Here is a 14,992-nt window from a genome sequence, read left to right on the forward strand (position 1 = left end):
TCGACTATTCCTTTTTCCCCTGCCTTTACCGGAAGATTCAAGCCGCCACGTGGAGAGTGAATTTGCTACAATATTAAAAAGGGTACGTGGAGATTTTGTGCTCTCCTTGACAAATTTGGTCCTTTCAACAAAACAGTCAAAATGGGCCATTTAATACTGCACCTCCTACATATGTCATACAACTGTCATGCCCTTGCCAGCGGGGGTCATCTCACAGCAATCTGAACACTGCATAATGGGGAAATGGAACTGAATGTAGCAGCAGCTTGCTGAGGTTGTCAGCAGAAGCAAAGATTGGTAAAATGAAAGTTTCTGGAACCATTGAGGCTAAATGCCAGGTTTTGCAAATTTTTCCCAAAAGTTACAAGGAGAAATTACATCCACATGATGGTCATTAACTAATAACCAGAGATTCTGGCAGAATACGGAACTGCTCAGTCACAATCAGGCTACTCCGAACAATGAATCAATTTCACTGAAATTCTGCGCACCACAGAGCCTTATGAAATAATTATATGAATCAATCACAAATATGTAATCCTCAGACATTCACACATGACAGCGAAAGAAGCTGAAATGTCACCAATACTTAGGTTGTAGGCCAACATCAGTGAGGAAGGAGCAGGGTCACTTAAGGCATACAAAAGGTACATTCACTTTACCTACAAGTAGAATCACAGACATTTTTGCCATGTATAACTACATGCTTACTCTCACCGCATGAGGATTTCCAATGTCACACCCTTCACATAAACAAGACTGCATAATCCCAGTTCAGCAAAAGGAGTCTTCTCTACTATGTTCTTAATCAACAATTCTTGAATTATATATTTGTGCATTGTAATTAACAGTCTTGTAGAGACAAAGATGGAGCCCCAAGTTCAATCTGGACTATGGGCGCTGTCTATGTGGAGTATATGTGTGGGTTTCCTCTGGATGGTCTGGTTCACCTCTCTCCCCCCCCCCCCCCCCCCACCCCACATGACAAAGATATACAGGCCGATATGCTAATTGTGCACCATTAATTGCCCCGATAGTGTAAGCAAGTGGTGACACTTTGGGTGGATTGATAGAAATATAGGAAAATATAATGTGGGATTAAAATTGAATTAGTGATCGATGGTTGATACTGACTTGGTGAGTTTGTTTCCATGCTGTATCTCAATGACTCCATGAATATTCCATTAATTTCCTTATGCATCTACCTTCTCTCCAATATAGGCAGTCCTAGAAGTTATTATCCTCTGAAGCACTTGACCTAAATATGCCTACTCTCCACTTTTCAATGTCTGTTTAAAAAAAATCTTTTCCAAAAATTCAGGTTACCCTCAGGAATACATCCCGGTTCTTTATTTTTAAAAAATCTACGTCTGGGGAGAGCAGAGGAGGTGGTGAGATTACAGAGTGAAACACCTCATCAACACTTCAAATTCCTTCTGGCCACTGACCAACATTGACCTCCAGTTTCTGTTAGAACACCCCACCCCCTCTCAAAATCATCTTCCCCCATCTCTTTTCCTCTAGCTCTCTTCCCTTTTCCCTATCTTCTTTCACATAACCAAATTTCTTACCTTTCCTCTTGTATCCAATTAACACCTTCTGTCTGTTGATCTGTAGTGCTCCATCTCCCATTCTTTCCCCAGCCTTTAACTCAGACACCTGTGTATTCACTCATACACCTTGAGGAAGGGCTCAGACCCGAAACATCGGAAATATATCTTTACCTCCTATGGACGCTGCGAGATTGGGTGAGTTCCTCCAGCATTTGTGTTTTGATTAGATTGCAGGTGCTACCATAAACTGGGCTAGGAGAAGACTGGGGCTAGGAGTGATGGAAATTTGGGGGGGTGGGGTGGTGGGAGAGATTGTAAGTGAGTGACAGATAAAAATGTCAGCATGGGATTGAGTGAGAAGCTATCAGGAAATTCACATGGTAGAAGAGGTGATCGATCGATCAGCCAAAATGACCTAGTCCTTTTCTTCCATTAACTATTTATGGGCTCCATGTTGTAAATTTAAAAACACTATAAACTGTCTTGTTATCACCAAAGATATCAGGAAGTGTCCACACAGGAGATACAAGAGATTGCAATATGCTGGAATAAAGTTAAAAAAAAACTGCTCAGAAACTCAGCATTTCAAGCAGTAACTGTGGAGGAAAATGGTCATATTTTGGGTCAAGAACTTGCATCTGGACAGTGTAAAGGGAAAATAGTATAAAGAGGGAAGGGTGAGGCAGGAGATGGCAGGGAATATAATGAACAGGTGAGGTGGGAGGTGATGGGCAGACAGTTAAGTGGGGGGGTTAGAGTGGTAGAAATGGAAGGCGGGTGTTAATGTAAGAAGGAAAATAGGGCTACAAAAAACTAGGTGATGGTGGAGCTAGAGAAAAGTGGAAGATGATAAATGGAGTCATAACGAGATTGCAGATGCACTCACTATCCTTGGAAGCTGCAATGTAGGTTTCATTAAAAAAAATAATAACTTTTAGAAGCAAATTGAATCAGTGATTTTTACAATAGTAATGACTTGGGCCTGCTCTGATGGATAACTTCTAAAGTCTGTGATTGAAAGTAGATGCCACAATGAGCAATAAAGTAGCATTCACTCTTTGATGCTCTCTTTGGAGTTGCGCTCTCCTGGGTTCTACATGCTACAGTAAGTGGACGAGCAGCAATACCAATTAATAGAAGCTCGTCAGAGCAATGCTACTGAGTCAACCAGAATGGAAATTCAAAACCTCTCAACTGCCAAATAAACACCTTGTTTCAAAACAGACTACTCCTGCATTTAACAAAACTACACCAATCTTAACATTACAAGTTGATTTCTGTTTCAACTCTTTGACAATTGCAGTGTAACTGTAAGGCACTTCTTTTAACCAAATTTAAATGGACTTTCTGGCTCCAGTTAGGAAGGAACAAATCATCAATTTTAATCAACTACTAATCATTACCCAGAATCACAATTAATATTAAAAATGCTCTCACAAAATGGTACAGCAAAGGAATGGTTGTGTATCTGTAATCTAAAGTCCTGGACAAGTGATCCAGACAAGTTCATATGCAACCTTGGCAGTTGACAAATCAAAATTGAATTAAATACATCTGTAATGACAATTAACCACTGGACTGTGTTTTTAAAAAATCTGGTTCATTAACGGCTTTTAGGTTGAAAAAATGTCTGTTTTTATCTGGTCTACTACAGATGACCTCGCTAATATGGTTCACGCTCAACAACATTCAATACTATCTTCTCATTGCATTTAGGGATGGGCAAATAAGTAACACTGCAAAGAGAGAGAGGTCCAAAGGTTGTTCCCAAAGCCCTCAGCAAAGAAAACAACGGAGAAACCCCATGGAAAGAATATATATATATATATATATGTATATATAGTTCAAATATGAACAACTGATATCCTGACAGTTAACAGTTTAAAAAAGCTACTTGTGCACAGGCCCATAACTATACAGCAGCTGACGTACACCATTTGAATGTTGGGACTGTTGCCAAATGTATATCTAAATCCATCAGGCATCATGTTGATTGCATGTGTTCTGGTGCACCTCCACTATGCTAACATTTTGACTTGTGCTAATATGATTAAGTGGAACCCAGAGGAGACAGAAGATAGGGTGAGAGTTGCCCAGTGCATTCATTTATGACCCTTATGCCGGCTCGGATTACAACAGTGGCTGTCAATGTGCAGTCTTCAGGGACAGAAGATTCCAGCCCCATTTAGCGTAATTCTGAGACGATGAGTCAACCACTGGGTGCCATGTAACAGTAAATAATGGAATTAACTTTAATGAAGGGAAAGAGACATCCTTTGGATATTATTTGTGCCCCCACCCTTAATTGCTGTCCAGTAAAGGTCAGTTCGGAAACCCAGCAGACATCTTTGAATTCTCCATACAATGCCTGACGTGACCAGTGTTGAGAGGCAGCCAAAACTGCAGTTTACACAGTTAACAGAAAACTTTATTTTCCTTCCACCACCAAATTCCCCACTTCAGCCCCTCAAGCAAGAAATGAATCAAAGGAACACGAAAAGGTGATGAATTCCCGATATTGTGAAGTTCAAAAATGTTTGCACTTTGTACAATGCAAATAACAAGAAACTCATTATAATCGAGACCTTTCACAACTTACCCCCACAAATTCTGGATCAAACAAGCTTTAATTACAATTAATTTTTAAACAATTAAACAGTTGGGTTTCTCATTTCCAAAGGCTCTTCCACTGCCATGCCGCATCAGATGACTGGCTGCTTTAGTACAAAGTAAACGTAATTTCAAAAGCGAGCACAACTCATAATGCACAGGAACTGTGGTAACAGCTGGATTAACTGCTCCGCAAGCCCATCCTACAAGGTAACTGAAAAATAATCTCTTCGGCTAAATAAAAATGTTTTTAACCAATAAAACAGACTGAGAACTTAAAACTCGCAGCACTTACCCGGCAAAGCTTTTCATTGAGAGGAATGTGTGCCCCGGTGAGCAGCCACATTGCGAGGAAGGACTGCTACAGCCTGCCTGCTAAACCCATTTTAGAAGTATCAAGTGAACAGTTCACCTCGACTCTTTAACTCTCACAGGAAGAGGCCGGCTGTTTGGGATACAAGCCAGTCAGGGACTGAAGTTTTTTTTTTATTTCTGGCCACAGTTCTGCCAACAAGAATTAGAGACTAGATCAGCTCTCTCATGTTTTCGTTTACTGGGGAAAAAGCTGGTTTCACTTAGTTTCTTGAGCACCAAGCTTCAGGCTGTACAGCCGGCATCCAGGAACTGGCGTTTGGGTTAGTTTTACATTGCTTGTAAAATTGGTGCTTTGTGTTTGTGTAGTTGGTTTCTGATGGATCTGGATATCTTAAATACAATGCCATGAAGCCTTAAAGTGGGACAGAATAGACTTCTGTTTATTAATGCACTGAGCCTTAGGCAGCAATATGAATTATGGATCAGAGGTTAATACACGTGATTCTGAGTCATATAAAGAAATCCCAGTCCATAGATGAGCACATTACTAACGAACCAGATTACAGTGTTCCAAGCCAGCACCAGGGTCACATCTCTGGGAATGAATGGTTCAAGGTCCCTTATATTATCATGAAAAAATAGATTAGAAATCTAACAAACATGATACACTTGCCATAAGGTAGTCAAAAGATCTCAGCATTAGTATTGCCTGACGTCCCTGACAGAAGAAAGAAAAGCAGAGACCCTTTAGAGTCATTGAGTGCCTGTGGATTCGCCTCCAGTACTCCCACAGCCTCCGCAGCCGCAAAGACTCCTGCTCATCAATTCATCGGCAACCTGAGCTCCAGATCCAAATCTCTGAGATGATCAGGAGCCTTCAGCACCCAAGATCCTTCAGGAGTTCTTCTTGACCTCAGTCTCTCTCTAATCCAAGTTCTGATACCTGGTTCCATGCGCCAGTCTCCAGCAACATGCAGCCCAAGCAGGTCTCAAGCAGCCTGTGTGGGTCCCTCAGCCGCTGAGCCCCTCGCTGGTCTGATGGTCACCTTCCCTGCAGGGTTCTTCAGCCACTGAGCCTTTTACTGGTCCTCCGTCACTGTCACTGTCCTGTTGAGTTATTTCCTCCACTTCTCAACAGGTGGTGTTCTTCCCTTTTCTGGTTCCCTGTGCCGGTCGCTGGACCCCAGGAGTCTGCAACCCTTTGTACCCGCTGCCAAGCGCAAGCATCACCATCTTGTGCACAGACCTCCTCGGTTGTAGGATTTTAATTGCAAACATCATCAGTCCTTTTAACAGCTTGATTAAAGCCTATATGGAGCTGCTGGCATTAGGACCAGGTGGATGAAACCTTCAAAGCAGTGCTTCGTCTCTGCTCCCCTGGGACCGGCACTATTGTTACAGTAGCTCAGGTAGTGCTACATTAGGTCAGTCAGCCTTGGCCAATGTAAAGCTGAGAGATCAGACAATAGCATGTCCATGAGCACTTTTGTTCACCAATTTATGGAACTCTGAACCATATGGCATGAAAACATGTTGACCAAGGTGCTTCTCTGAGCTAGCCACATTTATCCCTCAAACCCATTCCCATGTATATACTATCCAAATGTCCTTCCAATGCCATGATTGTATGCGCCTCTACTGCTTTCTCTTGGCTTCTCATTTCATATAATGCACCACTCTCTACAGGGAAAGGTTGGCTCTCAGGCCTCTTAAATCTTTCCTCTCTCATCTTAAACATGCTTCTCATTTTAGATCGCCCTCCGCCACCCCCCTCAGATCCTGGGGAATACAGTGATAATTCACCTCAACTATATCCATTATGATTTTATATACCTCTACCGCAGCCAGTCTCCAAGGGGGCTCCACGGCCCCCCAAGGGCCACAGGCAATTTAAGTAGAAGCTTTGTTTTCTTTTCACCTCACACAACAAATATGTTCTATTTTTTGTGTAGTCAGTAGAAGAGAATATGGAAAAAAACAAAATTTGTCTGCTTCACAATGAAGGGGGCCCATAAACTATGAGCAGACTTCTAAGGGGGCCATAGCCAAAGAAAGATTGAGAATGGCTGCTCTACAAAGCCACCCTCAGATTTTCATGCTCCAGGGACAAAAGTCTGAGTTTTTGAATCTTCCCTCTTAACTTAAGCCCTCCACTTCAGCAACATCTCTATGCATCTCTTCTTGCACTTTTTCCAGGTCAATGATATTATTAGACTCTCCTAGATTCAAAACCAAGTTCAGGGCCAAGGACTATATTTGTATATCTAACCTCCAATGGGTTTCCAACTTTTGGACTATAGTGTACATGGCTAAGTCTGGAATGTGCCACTATTCACACTACAGCTATTTGGTGGGCTTCCATACCACCAGCTATCTTATCTGTGCCTTTCATCTCAACCTGCTGAAGAATGCCGCATGGTTTATGGAACAACCTATCCAATGAAAAATTGTCTGGTTGTTCAAGATCATGTAACAATCACAAGGCACTATTTTGATCAATAGCAATGTAATAATCTGACTGAGGGATTCTGTTGGGTGAATATCTGAGATAGGTCACATCATGTAATCTTATACCAGAGAAAGTACAGAGTGCAATCCATTACCTTTAGAGGTGAGTGTTTTTAATTGGGCAAGTGGTGATTGCCAAAGTCAGCAGGGTCACCCCAAACGCCCCCAAATGCCTCACACAGACATCTAAACATCCTGATAGGAGCTTGTTGTGTGGAAACCTGCTCTTATGTTTACCCACAATGCAACAGTAATCATCTGTAGAAAATCCATACAATATCTTCCTTGTCTGCTTAACACTGCAGTGTCCTGAAACACACTATAGTCCAAAAGTTGGAAATTCAGATCTACTGCCTGGTGGTTCTGTTTATTCCCATTATTCTATTCAAATGAGTAAAAACTGAAAATCTCAAATAAAAATGGAATTGCTAGAAATTCTCAGCATTCTACGCTGTGTCTATGAACAGAAAAAAAATGCTTTGTGGCTTTGCCTGATGAAAACTAAGTAGACTCCAGTACTAATTCCCAGTTTACATTGAATTGGTCAGTTCATCCAAAAAACATTGATGTATATGGAGGGACATGGGGTCCATATCTCCATGAAAGTGGAAGCATAGGCAGATGAAGTGGTAAAGATGGTGTATGACATGCTTGCTTTCAACAGACCTTGATGAAGCTCCGAAAATTATATTGCAGCTGCACAAGTCTTTGGTTCATCCATATCTGAAGTATTATGCAGTTCTAATCTCCCATTACAGGAAGATGTGGTGTTTTACATTGGGTGCAGAAGGGGTTCACCAAGATATCTGGTACTGGAGATGGTGACGACAGTTGTTAAAGATTGTAGCAGGATTTTGATTGGTTGAGCAGGAGGGATAGAAATGGTTGATGGAATTAATATAAAGAAATGTGAAGTGTTGCATTCTAGGAGGTCTAATATGGATAGGACCTACACAATGAATGATGGGGGTCTGGAGAGTGCTGCAGAGCAGAGAGATCTGGATGTACAGGTCCGTGGTCCTTTGAAAGTGGCATTAAAGGTAAATAGAGTGATCAAAAAGGCTTTCAGCATATTGGCCTTCATCAGTGAGTTCTCATTTGGAACCTTGTATTCAGGTTTGGTCAACGTGCTGATGGAAAAGTACTGTCAAGCTGGAGTGCATGCAGAGAAGATTTACAAGGATGTTGCCAGGACTCAGGGTGGGGGGTAGAGGGGCCAGATATCGGGAGAGGTTGAGCAGGCTAAGGCTTTAATCCTTGAGTGCAGGAAGTTCACAAAATAATGGGATGAATAGATCGGGTGAGTCTTTTGCTCAGAGTAAGGGGACCAGTAACCAGTGGACATGGGTTGAAGGCGAGGGGGAGAGATTTAATAGAACCTTTATTTCTATATACACAGAGGGAGGTGAGTGCATGGAATGGCTACAGGAGGAGGCAGTTAAGACTTGTACCATTGCATCATTTAAGAAAAAAAATGGAATGATACATGGAGGGATATGGGCCAAATGAAGCAGGTGGAACTAGCGTGGATGGGACATTTTTAGTCATCACGTGCAAGTTGAGCTGAAGAGTCTTTTGCCATGCTGGATTGTAGCTGTATTTATAGTGAAGGGAGGATAAACTTTAGACCAAATGTATGAAATTATGAGAGGCCTTGTGCAAGGCAGGAATGTGGTAGGTGCATGGAACCTGCTACCTGGGTTGGTGGAAGCAGACACCAGTGACATTTGAGAAGCATTTAGACACACATGAATGGTCGTTGAATGACAGAAAACGGCAGCACTGCCGCTGTTGCGGATTTGTGCAGAGCAAAGAGAGGAGAGACAGTCGGTGCACCTCCACAAGGATTTTTTTTTTAAAAAAACTATATTTTAAGAATCATTAAAAAAAATACAATCCAATAAGAATAAAGTATATTAAAAAAAAACCCACCCCATCAGCTAACTCTCTTAAGGAGAGCCAAATATAAATGAAAAGAAAAACTAAAAGTATTTACAATAAATCAAAGTACATCTAAATGCATACATTCCATGTAAGGAAACCACATTAACAAAAAATGAATTATTATCATGCAAATTATATGTATTTTTTTCCCATAATAATAAGCTTTCAATTCATTATATGCCAGCGTATTATACTAATCTCTATATTATCTCTCCAAGTACTAGCTACACATTTTCGTGCTACAGACAACACTAAACGTACAAATGCAATTTGAAACTTATCCAACCCTAATCCCCTTAAAGAAACCATATAACCCAATTAAAAAATGGATGGATCTAATGGTAGTTTAATATTGTATAATTTTTCCAAAACTAACCTAATTCCTTCCCAAAATGGTTGTACTTTAACACAAGACCAAACAGCATGTAAAAAAAGTTCCAGTACATAAACTACATCTGAAACAAGAATCCAAGTTACTAAAACCATATTTTTTCAATTTCTCCGGAGTTAAATATAACTGATGTAAAAAATTATAATTAACCATTCCATATCGTACATTCGTCAATTTAGTTACCCTATCATAACACATATCCGCCCGATTATCTTCTGGAAAAATAAAGTTTAAATCATTTTCCCATTTAAACTTAGACTTCTCCCATTCTGGTTTATCCATACTGTCTTGTAACACTTGATACAGAACTGAAATATAACCCTTCTTTGGTAATAGAGGAAATCAAAGATTCAAATTTTGTCAATACTGGTAAAATTATCTCTTTACCATAAATATCTTTTACCAAAGCTCTAAGCTGGTAAACATAAAGAATTTTCAGATATATCAAATCGTTCCCTCAATTGGTTAAAAGAAAGAAGTTGTCCTTTCTCAAAACAGTCTGCATAAACAGACTTGAAACCCTTAAATTCCCAACTCTTTAAATGATTATTGAACATTGAAAAAGGAACAAGCTGATTATTATATAATGGGGTCAAAATTGATAATTTACCTTTTGATCCTAAAATCTTATTTCTTTTAGTCCAAACCTTTAACAAATGTTTTAATACCGGCATATTACTTACATTCCCACAACAGATTCATATTCCATCGAAATATAAATTGATGCACCTCAACTTCAGAAATACAAGCCATCTCCACTTTCGCCCAACTTGGAGGTTGATCCATGTCCATCAACCTGCTAACAAATTTCAACTGAGCTGCTTCATAATAATTTTGAAAATGAGGTAACTGAAGTCCACCTAATGCATATTTCCATGCGAGTTTATACAATGCTACTCACGGTAATTTGCCTTTCTCCACAAGTTCAACTGCCTAGTCCAACTGCAGACGGCTCTGTACAGCTTTGAACATCCTGTTGAAAGAGTCGCCAGCGGTTTATTTTATTCTTGTGACTGTGGGGTCTGTGGACAAGATGGGCTGCGTTTGGCAGCAGCCGAGAGATTAGACTCTGGCATAAGGCACCAAAAAAAGTGAGAAAAACCCATGCAGGCTGTGAGTGACTTGCAGTGGAAGGATTCATACCAGGCGGTGGGCTGCTAGGCATCAGGTCAAGACTGGCTGAAGAGGTACCAGATATTGAATCTGGGATGCAAGAGGGTGCTAATGGTAGTGTTTGCTTCCTGATCATGTCAGGGTTTGGACCTGGAGCTCAGATTGCTGATGGTTTGGACTAAAGCTGTGGGAGTATTGGAGGCGACCCACGGATATTCCGTGACTCTTCTACTTCACTTTTTCTGACCGTAGGAGGTGCCCGGCAATTTCTGCTGATGGCAATTCTGTCTACTTCATGCAGACCAAAACAAATTTTATGTAACATTGCACCTGTTTTATTGCATGACAACAAAGGAATCTTGATATAGACCACATTCAAGCAGATAGCATGTTTAATGTGGGATCATGGGCTTCTTCCTGTGCTGTGATGCACTTTTCCATGAGCAATCGCCATTCAAAATCATGTAGTTTTCCAGAGGGGATTCTCAGATACTTTTCAAATGCACAGTGTACATGATTTCCCTTTAAACTAGAATTCAGGTTTTTTCTGTGAATTTTTGTTTGGCTCCAATAGTTTTAATAATAATCTCCAAATCTGGCTCCATGAAGATAATACTTGGAGATCATGGTGTGAAGATACTGCACAGTGAATGCAGACAGACTGGATGAACTAAATTATATTCTTCCTGCAATTTGCCACATGCTCACATTATCACTATTCAATAGCTCTACTGAAAAGGACATATGTAGATGTCGCAGAATTTTTTAAAAATTGGGTGAGACCCCTCAGAAATAAACACTTCACAAATACTCACCATCCAAGTTCATTTATGGGGCTGACATTAGTGTTAAGATAAGACAGAAGATCAAGAAATCATGGAATTGTTCTTGCCAAATGTCAAGTGGGACTTCAGAGATGATACATAGACGAAGTGTGGTTGGACACTACCATTTAGTTTTACATTTCCAATTTGGATGCTTGGAGACTGCTCAGACTGAAAGGAAATGTCTATCAGTTGAAAAGGCACCATGTTAAAAGAGTTTAAAGGGCTGTTTATTGTCATGGACATAAATACAAAATGTGTTTACTTTTGTTTGTCGGTACAGGCACAAAAGGAGGTGCCTCAAGCCCAGCATCTCCATCAAGAGAAAGGAAGCAAAAGATAGAGCGTCCTTAGATCCAGCCACTCCTCCGATACCATTCATCTTATGCTCCCACAACCTCTGTGGCCTGCCATCTGTTCCAGCAGTAAACTCAAAGTCCCCGGTATCCAAGCCACACTCCTTGGCCCTTGGCTTCAAATGCCTGATTGGATTAGGAAGCTGTCAAGGCCGAAGGACCTTTAGGAGACCTGCTCACCATCTTCACTCTCAAATTCTAGTCCTGAATCCCAGCTCCGATCATCCAATAGCCTGAAGGCAACCCTCAGGTTGGTGTGCGTTCCTGTGGCTGTCAAGACCCTTGCTGGTCAGCTGTTGTGCTCTACTACCATGGAGTCTTCTCCGTGGGGTGACATTTTCCTCTTCTGGTGCCCTACATTGGTCCACTGCTCCCCTGGAGCCAACAACCTTCCTGGTCTGGGCTGCCAAGCATGGGCACTGCATCTTGGGCATGGACCTCTGTGGGTTCTCTAATGCTTAGAAAATCACTGTTGGCCCAATTCTACCAGCGGTTTAAATCCATATGGGCCCTGTCTAACGAATGGAACTGGGAGAGAACGCTTCAGCCATAGCACCGCCATTTTAATTTCCGTGTTCTTTATTTAAGGTGCTTGCCACTTCCAGGGGACACATACTGCATATTTGCTGCACTGCAAAGTGCCTTCAAGGCATATCGAACCCAAAGATTTCCTCCTTTTTTCCACAGGAGTACTGCAAATCCCTCTCACTGCTTTGTGACGGACTCTCTCTTGGTCTGTATGGTAATTTAGCAATGACAGTCCTTCACTCTTTAAGGCTAGAAGTATTAAAATTTCAAGGATTCAGAACTGGTTGAAGGCAATCTTTCTATCAAGTGAAACAGGTGATGGAGAGGATATGGTGGCTGTAATGCATCTTAAGATTCAGGTTGCCATGATTACAAGGCATAAACTTGTTTAAAATAAATGCATCAACACCTCCTAAAATAGTAGGTAGCGCTAATACACGTGACTGAACTAGATGCCTGCAGTACTGATCAACAGAATACAAGCTCAAATCTACCATACTCTTTTTTAAGAGCAAACTTGGTATACAAATAGAAAAATAAAAGCCTGGTGCAAATGACATGAAGCTTTCATATGGTGGTGAAACTCGTGATTTATGAACACCCTGTGGGAAAGGAAACCTGCTGTTTTTTGTGGCCTGCTTATGTGCAGAAAGCACTCAATTACATTAAGCTGCTTATGGTTCGAAATGATTGCCCACTACCAAGCTCTCAGGGAATCTTGGACGGCAACGTCGTATGCATATCATGAATATTAGTTCCATTAGAAAGAAAAGGACAGGTAATGAGGCGCATGATGTAATGGAATGGTTATTAACAATTACTGTCATTTTCATTTACAGTATGCCTTTCTGGTCGAGATTCTCTAATCGTCTTTCTCACTTTCTTGTGGCATCTTAAAACTTAAATATTTTTTAAAAAATAGATGTCTTCAGATTTGTCGAGGTTAAAATGGATGAAATTTCCCATTTACTCAAATCATCTTTTCTAATGAATTGTTTTTATCTACATTGTTCATAATGATTAAGGAGATGTGGCTACTTGGCTTTCTTTCCTTTATCTAATTATTTATAAATAAGGCAACAGCTGCTGTCCCAACATAGATCCTTTTGGGGTGACTGCTCGGCACCTACGACCAGCTGGAGAATTGCCCATTCTCCCTACTCTCCTCTTCTTCCCACTGTGTCCTTCCTTCTGTGAAGATGATGCAAAGATAGGTGGGTGGGGAGATAATGAGGAGGAAATAGAGAAGCTTCAGAGAGACTCAAGATAAAATTAGAAGAAGGGGCAAACAATACAATGTTGGAATGTGCATGGTCAGGCACTTTGAGAGAAGGATTAAAAGGCCAGCTAATTATTTGGATGGGGAGAACATTCAAAGGGTCTTGGGTGGCCTTGTGCAAGATTCCCTACCATCTTCTCTCCAGGTTGAGTCGGTGGTGAAGAAGGCAAATGCAATGTTGGCATTCATATCTAAAGGAATAGGATGCAAGAGCAGGGATGCGATGTTGAGGCTATACAAGGTACTGGTGAGTCCTCATTGGGCGAGAAAGGATGTGCTGGCTTTTGAGAGGGTACAGAGAAGATTCACAAGTATGATTCCTGGAATGAAGTGATTAGCATTCGAGGAACATTTGACAGCTTTTTACTGTACTCCTTGGAGTTCAGAAGAACGAGGGGGACCTCGTAGAAGCACTTCAAATGTTGAAAGGCCTGGATAGAGTAGACATGGCAAAGTTGTTTCCTCTGGTAAGGGAGTCAAGGATAAGAGGGCACAACTTCAGGATTGAAAGACACCCATTTAAAACAGCGGTGCGGAGGAATTTCTTTACCCAAAGTCGTGAACTTCCGGACTGATCCACCCAGAGGTGGCTGTGGAGGCCAAGTCGTTGGGTATATTAAAGACAGAGATTGATAGCTATCGGAATAGTCAGGGTATCAAAGGTTATGAGGAGAAGCAGGGGAGTGAGGCCGAGTGGGAGAATGGATCAGGTCATGAAGCAATGGTGGAGCGAACTCCATGGAACTACTGCTCCTATATCTTATGGTGTCAATTTCCTAGTCAGGTCATTTAAAAGTTTTCATTTCTATGAATTTCAACTTGAAATTCTTGATTTACATATCATGCTTCTAGAAGTCTATACAAGTAGATATTTCCATCTTTATTTTAGTCACCTCTTCAATGAGGTTTGTCAAGCATGATCCACCCAACACAAATTCGTATTGGTTCTCTCGAAAACTGTTAGTCTTCAGCCCATTAGGCATTAATTATATAACATAGCAACTTCCTGACATAATCTGACTAACTAAAACAAGTTTTCAATCTAATAGAATAGTTCCCAATTAATTGCAAGTGAATAATTCGTGTTCCTGCAATGTTTTGGAATGGCCACCACTGGGTCACAGTGACAAGTTCTCATTAGTGCCAACACCGAAAATGCTGGAGGAACTCAGCTAGCTTATTCAGCATCTAGGATCTTTTTAACAAAAATATATTGTTGACGGGCCTGAACCCTTCAAGGAAAAATCCCAAGCTGGATGTAACAGAAAGCCTCTGAATTCAAACAATGGGGGAGGTATCGTATCCAAAGTAACAAAAGATGTTAATTGGATGTGATAAGGGTCCAGGTGGAATTTATCATGTCTCTGCAAAATGAGACAGGCAATGGAGAAATGGGGGGGGGGGGGGGGTTGGAGAAAGAGAAGAGATTTTTTAAAAACGAAAACCAGAGAAGTCAATATTGATGCCCATTTACTTTGCTCATGCTAATTTTGGGAATGACTTTCCTGATTCAGTACTAGTTTCCTCTAACCACCATTGTTCTGTCCTCATCTACTGTAACTGATGTAAAA

General features: G+C 41.0%; 1 protein-coding gene across 7 annotated transcripts in view; it reads right to left on the reverse strand.

The window, feature by feature from the left end:
- The window catches only part of thrap3a (thyroid hormone receptor associated protein 3a), a 200,971-nt gene that overhangs the window by 24,301 nt on the left and 161,678 nt on the right, over window positions 1-14,992 (reverse strand). Inside the window, exon 1 of one of the 7 annotated variants that reach the window (XM_069895873.1) lies at window positions 4,459-4,546. The exons of the other annotated variants lie outside the window; for them this stretch is intronic. Coding sequence (XP_069751974.1) covers window positions 4,459-4,475 — 17 coding nt within the window. The 5' untranslated portion in view covers window positions 4,476-4,546. Of the gene's footprint in view, window positions 1-4,458; window positions 4,547-14,992 lie in introns of those variants that run through there. 7 annotated transcript variants of the gene reach the window in all.

The sequence above is a fragment of the Narcine bancroftii genome, chromosome 8, assembly GCF_036971445.1.
Source record: "Narcine bancroftii isolate sNarBan1 chromosome 8, sNarBan1.hap1, whole genome shotgun sequence".
In the NCBI taxonomy this organism is placed as follows: domain Eukaryota; kingdom Metazoa; phylum Chordata; class Chondrichthyes; order Torpediniformes; family Narcinidae; genus Narcine; species Narcine bancroftii.